At 31.5% G+C, this 20,656-nt stretch overlaps 1 protein-coding gene across 4 annotated transcripts in view; it reads right to left on the bottom strand.

Moving 5' to 3' along the window:
* Positions 1-20,656, bottom strand: part of LOC134719147 (disintegrin and metalloproteinase domain-containing protein 10-like) — a 48,823-nt gene that overhangs the window by 2,046 nt on the left and 26,121 nt on the right. The window contains exons 10-18 of one of the 4 annotated variants that reach the window (XM_063582126.1): positions 20,157-20,355; positions 19,243-19,396; positions 13,911-14,010; positions 13,555-13,641; positions 11,167-11,299; positions 10,382-10,516; positions 8,341-8,480; positions 7,305-7,517; positions 5,596-5,667 (exon numbers count right to left, since the gene is read on the bottom strand). In XM_063582126.1, the coding sequence (XP_063438196.1) occupies positions 5,641-5,667; positions 7,305-7,517; positions 8,341-8,480; positions 10,382-10,516; positions 11,167-11,299; positions 13,555-13,641; positions 13,911-14,010; positions 19,243-19,396; positions 20,157-20,355 (1,188 nt within the window). In that variant the 3' untranslated portion in view covers positions 5,596-5,640. Of the gene's footprint in view, positions 1-2,109; positions 2,141-2,583; positions 2,615-5,595; positions 5,668-7,304; positions 7,518-8,340; positions 8,481-10,381; positions 10,517-11,166; positions 11,300-13,554; positions 13,642-13,910; positions 14,011-19,242; positions 19,397-20,156; positions 20,356-20,656 lie in introns of all 4 variants that reach the window. The other 3 variants (XM_063582128.1, XM_063582127.1, XM_063582125.1) reach the window with 3 other exon arrangements.

Raw genomic sequence — 20,656 nt, forward strand, 5'->3', positions numbered from 1 at the left:
AGATTCTGAACCTGCCCTCACCTACACAATGATACCAGCTAATAGACTACTAACTCATATTGATGGGGTTTTTAAACCGGGTCTAATACTTTTTTCTAATTTTCAAATCACATGCAGAAACATGCATAGTAACAGTTTACACTACAGGTTCTTATATTTAGATTTTATTATGATAACTAGTCTTATGACGTGTAGATTTTATTATGATAAATAGCTTTATGAAGTGTGACTACATAGAAATTACTGTCATATCCTGTTCTGAGTTGTGATTTTTCTAATATATAATAAGAAGGTAAGTCTAAATAAGTCATTATTTAAAAGGGGGGATTGGAGGGGTCCTGATACCGAAATCCCTGGATTAAAAACATCAAATCCTGAGGTCCTGACATACGAAAGAAGAAAAACCTGAACTTAAAAACACATGTTTCTGACATCCGGAAAAAGGTCTTATAAGTTATAACACAGTTTTTTTTTAGTTTTTGCTTACAGACTTGGGGTCAATTACATTGGAATGTAATTAATTAAATTACACATTACATTTCAAAAATGATCAATTACATCAATTACACATTACACTGTTTTTGAAATGTAATTAATTAAATTACAATTACTTTGCTAAAGTAATTAATTAAATTACACATTACATTTCGTCATGGTATTTTTAACAATATAATACATGTATAAACAATGCATGTGTAAAATATTCATGTAAGCATAGTTTAAGTGATGCATTTGATAATCATTAGCTATTTTAATGTTTCTAAATAGCTTTTCAACAGGAGCTAATGTGGCAGATATTGCTTAATCAGAACATGGAAGTTCTATGATCAGAAGATCATCATATTGAAAGGAGGGGGAATTGGTTCCTATTAACTTGCTATTACATCAACGGGTATTTTGACATCTCAGAAATGAAGTCATTTAAATTAAACATAATATAAATAAAGATATTATACATAAATCATAAAAAAATAATTTTACATTAAAAATATCAAAAAGTGTGCTTGTCACAATATTGAAAATAAATTTTAGTACAAATAATGTATTTATAATGTCTAAATATTAGCAATATTTTGCTAATTAGATTACAATACATGTAACAGTGGCATTGCCCCATGACATTTTAATCTGATTAATTGCTGTTTGTTGTTACAGCTGTTAATTTTTATTTTAATAATCCTTTTGTGTATACTAATTTGACAAAATGATTGTGTGCAGTGATTTTAAATTCTAAATGAATTGTCTAAGAAAGATTTTTCACAGTGACACTTTTTTTTCTTTTTTTTTTTAACAAGATGATTAATTACTTATAAATCTATTTAGTTAAAAGATCTTTCATAAAAACTGAACACTAATATATGATTCTCACATGTTTTTAATTTATAATTTAATTTAAATAATTATTAAAAAAACATCTGTAGGTCAAATAAATATTAAAATACATTGTAACTTCAGTATAAATTATAGACTTCATATATTGAAAAAGTATGTGATATCAATATTTGAAAAACAATTATTATTTTACAATTTATATTATTTAACACAAATCCTTATCTTTAACACCATAAAAGTATATGTAATTGAAATGTAATTCAAAAGTAATTGAGCATTACATGCTTTTTTCAATGTAATTAATTAAATTACCATTACATGTAATTAAAAAAAATGCTCAATTACACATTACATTCAATTACATGGAAAATTGTAATGCATTACACTTAATTACCATTACATTTTCAATTACCCCATCCCTGTTTGCTTAATCGATGTGATCTCTTTAGCAGATTTGGCTTCACTTTTTCAATCCATTGAGCAGTTTCAAATTTTTACAGAAAAGTTTGCAGATGATGGGCGTATAGAGATGACAAAAGCTCAAATGGTTGTTCAGACAAGGTGAGCTCTGAATGAAGAGGTATAAGCTGACATATATAAAACCTCTATAAAATAAACAAGGTGGGTTGAAATCAGAACTAAGCAAAATATACCATGATAAAAATAGAATATCTATAAATAGATATGGTAAAAAAAGAATATCTATAAATAGATAAGGTAAAATTAGAATATCTTTAAATAGATGAGGAATATATCAATTGTATATTGTTGACTTACCACACTACATGTGAGACACATGCATGTTTTTCTATAAATAGATATGGTAAAAATAGAATATCTATAAATAGATGAGGAATATATCAATTGTATATTGTTGACTTACCACACTACATGTGAGACACATGCATGTTTTTCTATAAATAGATATGGTAAAAATAGAATATCTATAAATAGATATGTATATTATTGACTTACCACACTACATGTGAGACACATGCATGTTTTTCTATAAATAGATATGGTAAAAATAGAATATCTATAAATAGATATGTATATTATTGACTTACCACACTACATGTGAGACACATGCATGTTTTTCTATAAATAGATATGGTAAAAATAGAATATCTATAAATAGATATGTATATTATTGACTTACCACACTACATGTGAGACACATGCATGTTTTTCTATAAATAGATATGGTAAAAATAGAATATCTATAAATAGATATGTATATTATTGACTTACCACACTACATGTAAGACACATGCATGTTTTTCTATAAATAGAATTATAATTTCATTTTTAAGCTAAACTGCTACGTTGGATAAATAACATTTGAAAGCTGCTTTATAACACTTATATATATAGCAACATTTATAAACAAAGCAACTAAATATTGACAATGAAATATAAAAAAAAACTTCATTCGTGTCTAGATTTAAAATCAAAAGAATGTTTTTTATTCCCAGGTCCAAAAACCACAAGGTCAATTCATTTATAAATAAGGGATAACATCAAAAAAACGATATAAGATAAAAAAAAAAAACTTAAATTAAATAGTTTGGAGGTGGGGGGGGGTTGAAATTCTACATGTTTTGTATATCTAAAATCGATATTTACATATATCCCTATTGGTATATCAATTTTTGCCAAATTAAGTGAAGAGGGGGGTGGGGGGTCAGTGAAAAAACTATCTGAATTAAGTTTTTTTATCCTACATTGAACTTTTGATGTTGTTCCTAAATAGTTTTATATAAGAATTTTAAACTTTATTTAAATTAATTGCATATTAGTTACATATAAGAATTTTAAACTTTATTTAAATTAATTGCACAACAGGTATATAATCATGGTATTAACTCAGGTCTGACCAAGTCAACTTTTAAATTTATTTAATGAATATTTTATTAAAATGATTTGTCCAAGATATAAACAGCCATCAATACAGATAGCAAACACAGACTGACCGGTACCACCACCGTGACCAAACAGAAAGCTAGCTTAAAGTCTATTATTGGATTTCTATTCGACACAAATGGTCAACACTTATCTCTAACTATCATTTCATTATTTTCTAAAACGTAAAATATAAGAAAACATCTGATTAACATATGTGTGGTTAATAGATTATATCCACTAGACTTTGTTATGTGCAGTTCACCCTACAGACCCTCAGTGCATGCTGTATAGTGTGTGCTTTGTCGGTCTAGCTCTAAAAGGGGGAGATAACTCGATTCCTTCATAATTTTGAAAACCAATAGCATTAGAATTGATTTAATTTCTTGATTATTCTGGAAGCTAATTTTCTTTTAAAACTTTTTCCAAAAACTTTGCGAGGTAGGATTTTTGCTATTTTGAATTAATGTCATGATTTTTTTCTTCTCAAATATAAGATCTTTTAGGAAGTTCAAATGAAATATGTCAAATAAAACCATGCAGAAGTTTTATTGATATTGCATATTTTGTTTCTGTACCAAGTTTCAATGTTGCTCTTTGGTTGTCTTAGTAAGTTCCTCTATTTGTTTCTGGTGCTGGTGGTTGGTAAGAACTGTCCAATATAAATTTAATTAACTTTTGTTATCTTTTTTTAGGGGTACTAAACCCAAGTTTAGTAAAGTAATATACATTGATATATGCAGTGAGCAACCAATGTGTTAATAAAATATCATGATGTACCTGTTTTCCTTTTTAGACTTAAATTTTATAGAAGGAACTAATAAAATTAACGGTAGCAATTTTCCTGTACCAGATGCACATTTCAACAATACATGTCTCTTCAGTGATGATTGTGATGCTTGTGGCCAAAATATTTGAAATCCAAATCTTATATAAAAGATGAAGAGCTATAATCCAAAAGGTCCAAAAATCATACGCTTTAAAAAAATTGAATATTTGTTGAAAAAATACACTTCATTTTACTTTACAAATATCACCAATGATTTCAATCTACATATAACTAGCAGAAACGATATGGTAAGTTATGGGATACAATGTGCACACAAGTTTGTATAATTCAACAAACACAACAAGGAGAAACTAAAAAGCACATGAAACAAACAAAAGAAATATATAAAAATAAAAAAAAAACTTAAATAAAATCAGTAAAGAAATAACGGATAAATAATACAAACTAGTACTTTTTTTAAGATTGACAATGAATTGCAGAAATTTAAGGCCATCCTAAAAGAATTCTTTGATAAACATATCTGAAAATAGTCATGAATCAAAAAGGGACAGCATTTTACCAAAATGCAGAAAAACTATTGGTAGTGTAAAAATCAAATTTATTTTAATTGGGTAATATAATTTGGTCACTTAGGCCCAGAATTGCCGTTAGAAATGTTAGATATAAGGATAAATTCAACATTAATTTTTATAATTTGGTCACTTCACTGCAAAACTTCTGTTAGTCTCTGAGTATAAAATTCAAAATCAGATTAATTCTAATAGGATGAAAAACATTAAAAACAAATTGCCTATGTCAGTTTTGAGTGGAGCTAAAAATGGGCAAAATATTTAAACAAAAAGAGTTATCTGTGTTAATATTTAATTATTTCTTCTACAATAAAGAATTTATTAATATAATAATAAGTTATTTTTCAACTCATTTAAGTACACAGACAGTTAAGGTGGTGATAACCCTGTAAAATCAGCTAAACGTTTTAATTACGTTGTGTTGTAATAGGGATTTAAGCTTCTAAAGATCAAAATGAGTGTTTGTCAAACTGCTATATAACCAGTGTAATTTTTCTGATAAAACGGTTGGTTCAAAATTTTTAAAATTTTTATATTTTTGTCAAAGGGTCAAAGTAAATACTTTGTCAAAATTTTAAGAAAATTAAACGAGCCAAATTAATTTTAGTTTAAATACACAGACAGTTAAGCTTTGGGTTGATTTGAGATTGATGGCTTTGCAAGGTTAGGACACATTTACAGCTGATTTTCTAATGCTTGCAAAGTAAAACTTTGGTTGACTTGCTTGCTTAGTTTGTATATTTTTTTTAACAAGCTTTGTAAATAAGATTGACATCTTCAAATAGTATATATAGGCATAGTTTTACCTGTATATATTATATTTGAATTTAATTGTTAATATTATTCTACAATATACAAACATAGCAAGTAAGCTTATCAAAGTTTTGCTCTACATGCTTTAGAAAATTAGCTGTAAACAAAGAATAGATTTAGGAAGGCATAAAGAAACTTCAAAACTATGAAGGTATCAAGTCAAGACTATCAACTAGAACACAGATTTACCTGTCCTATTCTTAACTCTAAATATAGATCTCTATTTATAGAATTCTATTTATAGTCCACCAATGGTACATGCTGAAATTGGGGAAATTTCAATTAGTTCCAAAATTCTGCAGTATCATATTTACCAGAGGATGAGAGGGTGTTGATGGGGGTATATAGAATTAATGTAGAACAAAGGGCTTAAAAAATATAAAGCTTAGAGAAAATGGAAAAACTACAATTAATTGTCGTTAACTTCACAAAATGAAACCAATGCTGAAGACAAAAAGCATTTGGCAACGTCTATAATCTGTTAAGAGAACCACAAAGAAAATCAAAAGCAGAAAAGAGGGTGTAATGGCATTATTTGATGAAGATTCTGATTTTAAAACCAGCCCTAAAATCACAAAATTGGTGTCTCAGTGTTTGGGTATACTTTTTGTATTTTCCATCAGTGGAGATTTCATAAAGGCTAGCTAGATTTCCCCCCTGATTAATTTGTATTGAAGGAAAATTAAAAGTCATAAGAAAGCTAGATGCACAAAAAGCGACACGAATGGCCCCTTCCCAAAAAGTTGAAAAATCTGCAATTTCATTAACACATGTGAACACAAACATGATGGTAGTCTCTCATATAAAAAAATCAGCTCAAAATCTGGAGGCGTATAGAGAAAAAATCAGAACTATGATTTCAACAATTTCTAAAAGACCAAAGCCTGTAATTTCGGCAAAAATTAGTGGAGCAGAACTAAACTTAAACTTCATCTGTAACTCATTATGGTTAACTCACATACCAAAAATCAGCTCAATATCTGAAGGCGTTTAGAACAAACGCTGTATAATGGTTTGTTGAGCAATGACAGAATTACAGAATTTCGGACCAGGGTGACGCTTTATGGCACCAATAACTTCGTTGCAGGGCCATAGAAATTAACAAAATAATGGAAAATAAAGCTGTGTTATTCTGATTCCATGCAACTAACATGACTAAGGAAACGATGCATTATTTCTTATCACAACACAACTAAGCATGCATTTTTATAAAATAGCCATCTATATTTTGTTCAGACTTTTTTTCCCTTTTTTCTTATTTATCTAACGACATTATCAGAAAAAGTCAAAACCAATATAAAATGTTAGGGAAGGCATTAAATAGCAAAAACTCTTTTTAAAACTAGTTATCGTGGTTATAAAAAAACTTTCAAAATTAGAAGTATTGATACAAAATCTTACAGAACAAAGTTAGCAGTTTTGCCATTCTTTTTTTTATTCTTTCTTCTACAGATTTCTTAATAGGTCTGAAATTTAAAGATCTGGTATGATAAAATGAAATTTATGCAAGTTTTATAAAAACCTGTGGTAAAAGAAACTCAAACGCTTAGGTCATAGACAAATTATTGAAAATGAAAAGAAAAAGTATGAAGATTTCTGTGTCATTTTTTTTTTTTTGTTGGTTTAAAACTGAACAGAAAATATAGCAGCTTTTGAAGACAGGAACTCAAAAAGAAAACTGTGCAACTAAAGAAATCTCCTTTCTTAATGAGTCACACTAAATGCCAAACATATTATAAACAAGATAATACCTAAATGACTATCTCAACTAATTATAAAGTACGTTTATACATAAATACCCATGTTAAATCCCTGCCTAACTTAGTGTTCATATCAGAATGTTATAAAGTAGTGAAATTCATCCTCAACATCCACATAATAATCATTACTGTACTTACTTGTTGTCTTAGAGGTTCTTGGCTGTATCCTGCGTTCTGTTGTTGTTGTCTGTTCCGTGGATGTGATCTCCTTCTTCGGAGGGTGTCACCCCAGCTCTGTGCTGGTGGGGCCTTTGGATTACTACTTGGTGTGTGTACTGCACACACTTTTATAAAGAGTCCCATAAATAATATAAGTCCTATTGCTATAAGTATAACAGCCCACCAATATTCCTGAAAACATATTTAAATGATTTATTTAAGAATTGAATGCTTCTTTTTGTAAATTTATTGGGTGGTAAAAGCGTTGACCGAAGTACATTTTGTATGAAGCGCGGAAGCGCTTCATTCTAAAAATGTACGCACGGTCAACGCTTTTACAACCCTATAAAGTTTCAAAAAGAAGTATTCAATACTTATAATTACATTTTTTTTAGCTAAAATCATGAAAACACGGTTTTTATCCAGTTTGATTTAATTCACCTGTGCACTTTTTTGTGGGACCTCGTGTCATCATGCATGATAAATGTTATTGCCTGATGCAATTGTTTACGGAATAACATGTTAGCCAATCAGAATAACGTATCATAATGAAACTTACATCTAATGTAATTATTTAAGAATTGAATGCTTCTTTTTGTACCGAAGGAGGCATTAAACAGCATATGGTGTATTTGTCCTGTCATCATCTTTAATTCATATTTTTTTTATAAAAAATGTAAACATGAATTAAATGATGTCATAGCCAAAACAGCAATAATTAGAAAATCAATGGTCTGTCAAACTGAAGGATGTTTCTGTCATGATCTCGAAACACCCTTTTCATTGCATAATTCTATTTTAATCTTTCATGCAACTGAAATACACAAAAAAAAGGTCTGAGGGCCTTAGACTATCATGTTTATTCATGGGTTTTACAATTTAAGGAAACTTTAGCAATGGATTATAGATGGGGACTAAATACTGATACAACTTTAAACATTTGAATATGTTCCTAACATTGCCCTTCCAAAACTTTGTTTTGGTTGGGGGAATACAATAATGTGTCATAACTTACAGTTATCCAATCTTTTATGTTAGTGAATGTTTCAGTACTAAATAATAAATTCTTTAATCTTGACAATGGACCTTCTGCATCTACTCCTCGGCAACGTTTAAATACATCACAGTAGCCTTGGTATTTGTTACAAGGTGATCCTAAAAAAAGAAACAAAAATATTACCCTTATCTTATTCTTTCTACAATTAAAAGACATTAAAGACAACAACACCCATCAATTACCGCATGGTGATTAATTTAATGTGGTCGACATGTTTCGCCAACAAGCGTGGCGTCTTCAGGACAATATTATACATGAAATCAAACAGTGAAGTACAAATTTTGTGGTTGTGTGATTCGCCGAACAATAGAGGTTGTTATGACGACATTATAGATATAAATAGAAAGTGAAAGTGAAAGTAAAATAAGAATCTAGTATAGTTAAAAGAGAAAGTTAGTCAATAAAGTTATTAACGATGTGGTTATCTGCTATTCTTGCACGTCTGTGTGGTGGTCCTCATAGATGTTTCTAGTGGTAATATTGTAGAAATGATGGAAGTAGCTCATAAAATGTCAGTTCATTTCCAAATTGGACAACACCCCATTGGCCATCCCGTACCAATTCAACTGGCTTCGCTCCGAGGGAGGTACTGCTTCCATTGAGTTAGTAAAAGGTGAAGTGTATGATCGCCGCAATTTTGGGAATTGTAAATCTTGGTAGATGTGTTCATAAAAATTAACTTTGCTAATAAATGTCCGTGGATGAAGCTTTTCTTTATAATTGTGGTTTATGTGGTTCATCTTGGTTCTGGTTCCTTCCTTTTTTCTCTAGGTAAAATGCCTGGTATTCCGAATTATTTTGACTTTGTGTACTTATGTATGGTATGTAAATCTTCAGTGATGGACTGCTTCTTCTTTGTATGTTTCTGTGGTTGCTTCTGTTTCCAAATCTCTCCTTATTTTTTCTCCGTGTCTGGTAATTTTCGGGAACGGATCGAGAACTTTTTAAATGGTCCGGTATTTCGTTCATGCTGTGTGGTTGTTAGGTACAACGCTAGTTTGGCAAAGGTGGATCCTCTCGGATGCAGGGGTTCACAGTAAAAAAGTAAACTTCAACTTAAAAAATGGTGAACCAACACCTGAAGTGGTTATTGTGCGGTCTTTCTACAAGTATTAAGAGCCACGAAAAATTTCAAAATTAACAAGCAGAACTGTAAGCTTCATCACTAACAACATCATTTATTCTTTAAACAGAAATCTGAAGAAACATCATCCTTAATACATATAACATGTTCAATCCTATTCAGATAAAGCCTGATACAAAATTTCAGAAACTTTTTTTTATTTATATTCATTATATCCAGAATATATAAGTAATTGGTATATAAGTAGATATAGGAAGATGTGGTATGAGTGCCAATGAGACAACTCGCCATCTAAGTAACAATTTATAAAAGTAAACCATTATATGTCAAGGTAAGGCCTTCAACACAGAGCTGTGGATCACACTGAACAAAAAGCTATAACTAACCATTTAAACATGAAAACAAACAGTCTAATCTATATAAAACAAAAGCGAGAAAAAAATATGAACCACAAAAAAAAAAAGACCACAACCACTGTTGACCTTGTAACCTTCGTCAAGGTCATTGCTCCACAAGGTCATTGCAAAAGACCCTATGGGTCAAGGACCTTTTGTTTAAGAGTTTTGCCTAAAAATGGCTTTTTAAAAACCATCGGTGGGAGTTATGTCCCTTACATGATGGTAAAATCAATATAGTCATAATGTAAAAAAGTTGCCCCTTGAAGTACCAAGCATTTTTCACTGCTTAACAGGAACTCAATATGTTAACAGGCAAATGATCACTGGGAATGAGTTACTTATAACACTCAGAAACTGAGGCCACCTAATCATGCTAATTCAAACAGACATGCAGTGATTCTACAGACCAAGTATGGTTAAACTGTAACTCATCTTAATTGAGAAACTGAGGTATTGAAGACAGAATATTTCTCTCTTGCTACTGACCAACAGACCCTTAGATTTTCCAAGTACAAACCTGCTGCTAGTTCCACTTTGTAATTTTGATCGCCTTTAATAGTTTTTATTTCATTCAATAAAGCACTAAACGGTGAAGGTTTAGCACCTGCATCACTCCCTGAACTGTAACATGTACTAGCTGTGGTGTTCTCTCCTGAAAAATAATTTAAAAAATCCTTTAAAACAACAATAACTGATTAACGAATCTATGTTGACATTAATTTAAGATACAAGTAAGTATCGGTATTCAAATGTTTGTCTAGTAAATACTTCTAAAAGAGATAATAGATATAGGAAGATGTGGTGTGAGTGCCAATGAGACAACTCTCCATCCAAATAACAATTTAAAAAGTAAACCATTATAGGTTAAAGTACGGCCTTCAACACGGAGCCTTGGCTCACACCGAACAACAAGCTATAAAGGGCCCCAAAATTATTAGTGTAAAACCATTCAAACGGGAAAACCAACGGTCTAATCTATATAAACAAAACGAGAAACAAGAAACACGTATATATCACATAAACAAATGACAACTACTGTACATCAGATTCCTGACTTAGGACAGGTGCAAACAAAATGACAAAAAAGTCTAGAATATACTATAATTGATAATTATTTCATCCTAATTCATGCTTTTATGGATACTAGTAGGTACTTCATTCTTTAAAAAGAGTTTACAGGTTATGAACATATAATTTTCTAGGAATGCATTTAAAAAATGTTTAGTGTAAAAAGTACAGGGTCCTTTAACAGCTTTATTTGCCTATATAGATTAATACTTGATTGTGTTCATTAATACTTACTACAACCCAACAGACATTGTCTTTCCTTGTCAGCTACTGTATCCCCAGGGGCTTCCACAAAACACTCTACCCAGGTTACTTTGTTGCCCTGGGCAGCATAATCAACCTTTGAACACAGTGATCCAGTGCATAACTGAAAGAAGAAAAAATCATCTGGTTATAACCATTCAAGAAATTTATCTATAATTTAAATAAAGCTAATACTAACAATGACCACTACCCTTTCCTCGATCTTGATATCTATATCACTAACGAAAAGCTTAATACTAATATTTCTGATAACAGAGATTATTTTTTCTTTCCTATCGTTAATTATCCATTTTTAGACGGTGACGTTCCCTTGTCACCATCTTACGGTGTTTATATTTCTCAACTTGTACGATTCGCTCGTGTATGTAACAATGTTTTAGATTTTAACGAGAGAAATTTATGTATTACTGAAAAATTATTACACCAGGGTTTTCGATTTCACAAACTAGTCAAAACATTTACTAAATTTTTATCATCGGTATAAGGACATCATTCGTAAATATAGCTCAACATGCAGACTTCTTATACGTTCAGGTATTTTACATCCAATTTTTAATGGAAATATTCTTTATAAAACACAAAGGTGCCAGTATTCACCTCATTAACAAACTAAACCTTTGAATAGACTTATTATGAAGGGATATAGTTACGATACTGTTGTCAGGTCATTAAAGATTGCATTTTTTGGTGTTAATATTGATTCACTTATAGGGTCTTTGCATCGGAACTAAACCCATTTATTCAAAAAACAGTTGTTGGCATGACACAGGTTATGTTCTTCTAATATATGTTATGATGGTAAGACACTAAACCTAACGGGAAGGATTGTGCCTGATGTTCATATGATGAAATCATAATCTTTCAGTCAGTTTAATAAAAGTCTGGAGCTGGCATGTCAGTTAACTGCTAGTAGTCTGTTGTTATTTATGTATTATTGTCATTTTGTTTATTTTCTTTGGTTACATCTTCTGACAACAGACTCAGACTTTTAATGTACAAATTGTTTTGTGTTTACTTTTCTACATTGGCTAGAGGTATAGGGGGAGAGTTGAGATCTCACAAACATGTTTAACCCGCCACATTTTGCGCTTGTCCCAAGTCAGGAGCCTCTGGCCTTTGTTTTTAATTTTAGTTTCTTGTGTACAATTTGGAAATAAGAATGGCGTTCTTTATCACTGAACCAGTATATATCTTTAGGGGCCAGCTGAAGGACGCCTCCGGGTGTGGGAATTTCTCGCTACATTGAAGACCTGTTGGTGAACTTCTGCTGTTGTTTTTATCTATGGTCTGGTTGTTGTCTCTTTGACACATTCCCCATTTCCATTCTCAATTTTATTAAATATATATAACAATTGCAAACCTGTGATAATTTTGATATCATATTATGCAACTCTTCAATGTCATATAAGAAATTCGGCCTCGGTGGCTGAGTGGCCTAAGTAGTTACTACTGTAATCATAAGCCATTCAAAGCTGAGGTTGTGAGTTCAAACCCCTCTCATGTGGGAACACTCAACTCCCAATCTGAATTGACTAGAATTGTCAGATTTCCTATTGAAGGTTGATGCTTTTCTCCAGGCACTCTGACTTTCTCCACCAACCAAAGTGCTTGTAAGTACTGAACGGTAAAGATTGCTTCAACTTATCATTGGGAAGTAAAATTAAATATTGCATTGGTTGTAGTTGATTTAAGTTAGGAAGATAACTCCAATTTTTAAATTGAGATAATTTTAATAATGACATCATTTATAATTTTAGAGCAGATATTAGATTCTTGCACCTTGCAAAAAGTTATGTAATTTTTTTGACAAGTGTAAGAGCATTTTGTGCCTTGAATATCTAAGCATATATTACATCGATACATTTCTGGAAATGTTCCTGAATAGTTTGTATAGAATGTTATAATCAATGCACTATATTTGTGTATCAAAAAGGTAGTGAGAAGTCTTGAAACTGCTTATATTACTTGTCTTACTTTACTTTACTTTTTTTGGTCATAATTAGAACATGTTAATTTAAAATTTGTACTGTGGTATAGGTGAAAAGATATTATCGCTATTTTGTGCATTTTTCCTTTGATTTTTTTTGGTGATAATTTTCATATCATGCTTCTCGCTTGATATGGGAAATTTATTGCTAGAAACTAAGGTGGCCATGTGGCGTTGCTAACGAAATTGACAACTTCGTCATAGGTAAAATAGCGATAAACAGATTATCATTGGTCATCTCAACAATTGGATACAACAGATTTCTTCAATGCCAAATTATACTATCAACAGCATCATTAGTGGGGTACACACTTTGTTCAGACAGTGGTTAATGTTTTACAATATTGTATACATACGTTAACTTTACTTACCCCTTGAACACACACTTTACTGTAGTCATTGCAGTAAGTTACATAGTCTGGTACAGCTGTTGAATTTGGACATGTTGCCTGGCCAGTAAAATAGGTTAAGGAAAATTTTGAATCAGATATATATACATTTTACTTAATAAGAGACTGATTATGGCAGAATATCAACTAGAATAGACAACCTGACAAATTGTTATGGCATCTAAATGCAAAAATCAAATTAAAGAGTTTGTAAAATTGTTTGACTTTTAAGATTTTACGACTTATGATAAAACTGTCAAGTTTGCAACATCAAAAGGATGAGACTTATTCTTCTGAGTTTTTATTCATAGATTAGTGTTTTACTCAAAAGGATATGCACAGTTTGCTGCAGCTGCACAGTCTGTTTGTGGTCTACACTGACGGGCATCAGTGACTGGTTTACAGGTACCTGGATCACAGCAACCTCCTTGGGAAGGACTACAAATAAATATTGAGCATTTTAAAAGTTGAACAAATTTGTGGTATATTTATTGTAAGTTAATGAAAAATTTCCACTAATCCATTCTAAGACATAATTTTGTTAAGAGGCCAACTGAAGCCTGCCTCAGGATTCATGATTGTTCTGTTATTTTTATATATGGACCCATTTTGGTAGCCTTGGGCTGTTTTCTTTTCTTTGGGCAGGTTGTTGTCTTTTTGACAAATTCCCCATTTCCATCTCCTCAAATCCATAACATATATTTATAAAAATAACATATTAAGAATTTTTTCTTTATTGTCATGGTACATATCTCGACCCCAGTTTTTGGTGGGGATCACGTTGCTTAGTCTTTATTTTTCTATTTGTCTTCTGAACTATAATTTATCTGTTTGTCTTCTTATGTTTAGCCATGGCGTTGTCAGTTTATTTTCAATCTATGAGTTTGACTCTCCCTCTTTTATACACAGATTGAAACAAATTTGGAATTTATCAATTTTCAAGTCAAACTGCAATTTGGTTGGTTATTCTAAAACTGAGATATGTCTTGCTTTCTTTTAATTTTGATTTTGCAAATGATGAAATAAAAATACCAATATATCTTAGATAAGTTATGCAAATATTCAAAGTCAATGAACCATGACTGAGGTACATGGCTAAACAATCTCAAAGTAAATGAGATGTGCCAATTTGGCTATTACAACTGTATACCAAATACAATTGACTTATCATAAGTCGTTCTATTTAAACAAACTAAACACAAACTTGTAAAATATTCAAAAGTTTCAAAGTCAATTAACCATGAAGAGGGGGAAGGGCTATATAATCTCCATGGAAACAATACTTGCAAATGCCAATAACTTTGCATACCAAATTTATTGACATAACATTAGTGGTTCATCCTAACTGATCTAGTCAAATACAAATACATGTAAACTTAGCATAAGTTTTGAAGTCAATAGACCATGACTGAAGGACACGGCCCAAAAATATTCGTGGAAATGAGATGTACCAATGCTTATACAACTGCATACAAAACCAGATGCTCCACAGGGTGCAGCTTTATATGACAGCAGAGGTTGAACCCTGAACAGTTTGGGCAAGTATGGACACAACATTCAAGCTGGATTCATTTCTAAATTTGGATTGTGATTAAATAGTTGACACAGCATAGGTTTTTGACACAGAATGAATGAAGTCTAATGAACTTTAAATATTTTTTTTGCCTTTGAGCAATTCACTATGCTGTTGAATATTAATCTTCTCAAAAATATGTTTGAAGAAATTTACTTTTTATTTATGAAATCTGAAATGAGAAAAATTTACCCCCCCCCCCCCTTTCTATTTTTTTTCACATTCCCCTTTCCCTTTTTCCAAAACTGATCTCAATTCAAATTTCTAATGGAGTTTGCAACAATAACTATTCATTTAAATACAGTGAAACCTGTCCAAACTGAACACCCACGGGACTTTACGTTTTGTTCGGTTTTCACAGGTGTTCGGATTGTAGAGATAAACTGCAGTCGACACCAAAATAATTTTGGCATTTACTGACAAGGGATAATAGGTGACACAACAGACAACAGTTTATTTTTGTGTTGATTTAGATGTAAATATAAAAATAAAAGAAGATGAAGATATACTTTTGCTACATTTTTGTTTATAAAACAAACACCACTCCGTCAATCACAATTGTCGTTGGGAGATGTCCAACGTGGAGCAATTTTGCTTTTTATAATAATTTTCTCATCCGTTAATTCACTGACCAATTCAGATTCACAGTCAATGTCAAATGGCAATTCCGTAGTTGAATCGGGAACGTCATTGTACACACGAGTTCTCGGACTAAACTGGTCAACCGCTGATTGATATGCTTAATAGCTAACGGACATCTTCGGGAGCATTTGAATCAAATATATAGGGCCTCTAAAGGGAATCCAGCAATCGAAATTCATTAACCTTTTTGTGTTGCACGACTTCTTAATCCAGTGAAAGGCTTTAAACCTATTATTTAATTAAACAGTTTAGCTTCAGAATAGCACTTACGATTTTGTGGCCTTAATTATTTGAGTAAGGTGCATTAAATTGATCTGAGGGAAAGTTCCTTCTTGTCATTATCGGCGATGGGGGTAGCTGACCAGTTTAACGTTTCTTTACAAAAAAAATCACTTTATACATGGACACAGACATGCTAATTAGTTTGTAATAACAACTAACAAGTTCATTAAACCTCAAATACTCTGCCATCCTGTGTTTGTTTAATTAAATCATGTAAATCATTAATAATATTTTATTGTTTTGATTGGTATTGATCGATTTTGACAGGTAATTTTTAGATACAAATTTACTAACGAGCCTTCAAAAAGCGTTCGGAATTCGGTGTTGACAGGGTTTGTTTTTTTCAGGTTAGATAAACGTTAAATGATAGGGAAATTTTGTGGAACTTTAAAAATTGTTCGGTTTTATCAGGGTTCGGTTTACCCAGGTTTCACTGTGCATCATAAAATATTAAAATGTAAAATAAAGTGCTTGTTATCACTGAATGGTAAAGATTGTTTTAATTTATCAGTTGGTAGTAAAAGTGAATATACATTGTATATTGTATAAAACAATGATTTAAGTTGATTCAACTACTATTCTGGACAAAGAAAGATAACTCCAATTGAAAATTTCTTGCTATTGCACAATACTGTGCAATTAGATATTCTTCTACAATTACTTCACCCATAGACTACCCAACTCTAAGCACATAATACTAATAAAAAACCAAACTAAAGTTCAAATTGAATACTGTAAATTCAGAAATTATTGCGAGGTTTTTATCATTGCGAATAATGCGACAAAGTTGTAAACGCAATAATTAAAACTCGCATTTTGTAATATTTTAACTGAATAAAGCATGACTTTTCCCAAAATCGTAAAAATAAATATCGCATTTAAGTTGAAATTGACAAAATCGCAATAATAAATGCACGCAATAATTTCTGAATTAACAGTGCCATGTGCTGATTTTAATTGCACATTATGATACATAATATCATGTCTACAAAATATAGTCAAGTAATTCATAATTACTACTGAAATCAAAACATTTCATATAACATCAAATAAATTCACATAAGCAAGATAAAAAATTTCAACTGAGAAACACGTCTAGTCGAGTCGGCCCTGTTGTGCTGAATGGCTATATCCCATGAAGCGTGGGAAAACAACTCACGGTCTAAAGATTTCTGGAATAACTAAATGCTGTGGATTCATTATTATTGGTTGAACACCAATTCTCTTGGAATTTGTGGATACAAGTGAACCACAAATGTCATTGTTCAACATAATGGAAATTATCTACAAGCATGTATACAAATTTTCTACAGGACTGTATTCCAACTTTGTCCAAAACACGAAATCAAATATCAACTAAAGTGCAATTTTCCCTCACTCCACGAAAGTTGATACCAACGAAAATAAATAAACCCAAAGTACCCATAATGGGACGGACAGACAGATAGTGGTAAAACAATAATCAATTTGCATTAAAGTTACATATCTTCAGCCAAAAAATCAAATAGGTATATAAATCAAAGAGCAGATTACTCTGAGGGATACCATTGCCATTGTTTTAATTGACACATGTATTCATGTAGCTGGATAATATTATTTTCAAAACTAATTCAACTGCACATGTGAAATGTAATTTTCGTAACCTAAATTGTTACAAAATAGCCAATCCCGGATACGAGTGTATGAACAATGTACTTATTGTGTTTTATTTTTGTCCTATCAATTCCAAGTTTACTTTCAAAATTCCACAGCAGTCACTAAGACTCAGAGTGAGAAAATGTATTTCACTTTGCATCTTATCACCTATTTTCCTACGTTAATTCAAGGAGGAGCCCCATTCCTTACTCTTTAATTATTTAATTTTCTTTGGGTCAGTGGGCATGACTCCTTTCAGTACACATTCCTTGGTTTAAATTGCGATCATTTTTAATATAATACGACGTTTATCAACAGAATTGAATTTTTTCGATGTGTCGTATCGTATTTTTATTCAAAATTGACGGAAGTTACTTCCAAAAGGGAGACACCTCGAAATAATAATATGGAAGACTCCATTTCAGCTGAAGGGGTGTTGTAGTTACACCTTTATGATGTGGACATTTATTCTAATTTAAATGATGCATATGATTAAAAATTATGCAAAAACAATAACCCTCAATAGCAGACAGACATTGAAAGAATCCCATGAGTTTCAAATTAATTAATGGAGTGAGGAATCCAGAGCAACAATTCAATCTGAGACCCCCTGAAGTCAAGAAAACTATACGCATAATTACCTAAACAAACCCTGGAGCAAGAACATATATTAAATGATAATTAAACAACCTAAATGGTTCTCTTATTTCTTTATGGAAGTACAATATCAAATATCAGTTTCATAACAGTGACATATAAGAAAAACTCCACTTCAGTTCTTATATGACAGAAATAGATTTATCGGAATTCAGAGAACTCTCACATTTTTATCAAAACTGAGGAATTCCCTCTGACGTGTTTCTAAATTTATAAAAACACTATATAGATAAAGATTAATACAGCTTAATTCTGATTTTCTGTGTTGTTAAAAACATGCATATAAGTCAAGGGAAATATCAAACATAGAGATTATGAAACGAACATTATAAAATGTATGAAAGTTGTTGAAGTTCAATCCCTTTGTTTGTTTTTATCTTTTAAAGCAAGACAATCATAAGAATCTGAGATGTTCCTTAATGTTTAGAATAAAACGGTTGACGTGAGGGCACAGCCCTGAGCCAATGGTAAAAGTCTACAGATTGCTTGAAAGCAATCGTATCCCAAAAAATGGAAAACAACATGTTTAATAATTTAATATGTCTGAAGCGCTTTTTTTGATTTACCTTCATCAGGAACGCTCAAAGCCAAACATTTAAAATCCTAAGATGGATAAGTACCGAAAATCGTTAAAGAGCTTTATGTCAAAATCACCTTCAATATATAGCCAAATTCATCTAAAGCCAACTTTGCCTGAGGGAGTTGAAACCTTAGTTTTATTATAATTTCAAAATTTTATAAATGGACAATTTTAGTAAAGTTTGTTAAATCATGTCAGTACCGAAGTACTAACTACTGAGCTGATGATACCCTCGGGGACTGATAGTCCACCAGCAGAGGTATCAACCCAGTGATGTAAAAAATGGAAAACAACATGATACCTGCAGCTTGACCCTGCTGTAAGTTTACATCCATCGCCATTAGAGTCTCGTCCAGCACAACAATTATCAGACTGAATACAATCTTCAGCATAACCACAATCACACTCTTCTCCAGCTTCAACAATACTGTTACCACAGAATGCTGCATCATCATCTTATAAAAGAAAATAATAGTCCATGAAATACGTTAAAAGTTTTGATGAAACTGGGTACGAAAAGTTGCCTTTTCCTTTACATAAATATGTTGTTTATTTTGAAGAAATGGTCTTCTTAATGTTAGGAATTAAATCCTTCTAGGTCCTCTAACCACTGTCCCTTAATGTTAGGGAATAAATACTTCTAGGTCTTCTAACCACTGTCCCTTAATGTTAGGGATTAAATCCTTTTAATGAACAAGTTATATATTAGTCCCCCAGGGTAGCAACAGCCCAGTAGCCAGTACTTTGGTACTGGCATGAAAATACGAATTTTTTTGTGTTATTAAAATTTGCTGTTACAAAATGATAGAAATTATTATAAATTAAGGAATGTATCTCCCTCATGCAAAGCTCTGATTCCTTTCACGGATTTGGCTCTACTTTATGGACCTTTTGGATGATAGCTCTTCATCTTTTATATAAGCTTTGGATTTCAAATATTTTGGCCACGAGCATCACTGAAGAGACATGTATTGTCGAAATGCGCATCTGGTGCAAGAAAATTGGTACCGTTAATTTTATTATATATATATAGAAAGAAGGAATTACAGGTGATTGGCAAAGATGTTTCCTCAAACCATTAATAGGGGGGATATTATTCTCTCTTTTTTTAAACATATCTTCATCTATCTATCTTAACTAAGTAGACAGCATACATATAAAAAGAACTATGGTACCTTGAAAACTAAACATTTCTGGCTGAAATTATATACATACTTTGGAAGCAGTTTTCTTTCCCATATCTTTCATTAAACACAGCATTCATTACTCTGGTCATGTTGTCTTTACTACAAGGTGAGAATTCATCGTTATGTGGCTGGTTCCCTTTTGTAGCTGAGGCATACATGATGTAGTTACCTTGGTTAGCATCTGTGGCACCAGTACCATAAGGAGCACATTGCTGCCCACTGTCATGCTGAAAAATGTTATAAACTCTTCAAATATTATGATTATTGCATTTTCTTCAAGTTGAAAACACACCATTATCTATTTTTCTATACAGTAAAAGAGGGATGAAAGATACAAGAGGGACAGTCAAACTCTTAAAGGGAAACTTCGCAAAAAAATCAAAAATTGATATTATAAAATTGAGAATGGAAATGTGGAATGTGTCAAAGAGACAACAACCCGACCAAATAAAAAAACAACAGCAGAAGGTCACCAACAGATCTTCAATGTAGCGAGAAATTCCCACACCCGGAGGCGTCCTTCAGCTG

The sequence above is a fragment of the Mytilus trossulus genome, chromosome 5 (assembly GCF_036588685.1).
Source record: "Mytilus trossulus isolate FHL-02 chromosome 5, PNRI_Mtr1.1.1.hap1, whole genome shotgun sequence".
NCBI lineage: Eukaryota > Metazoa > Mollusca > Bivalvia > Mytilida > Mytilidae > Mytilus > Mytilus trossulus.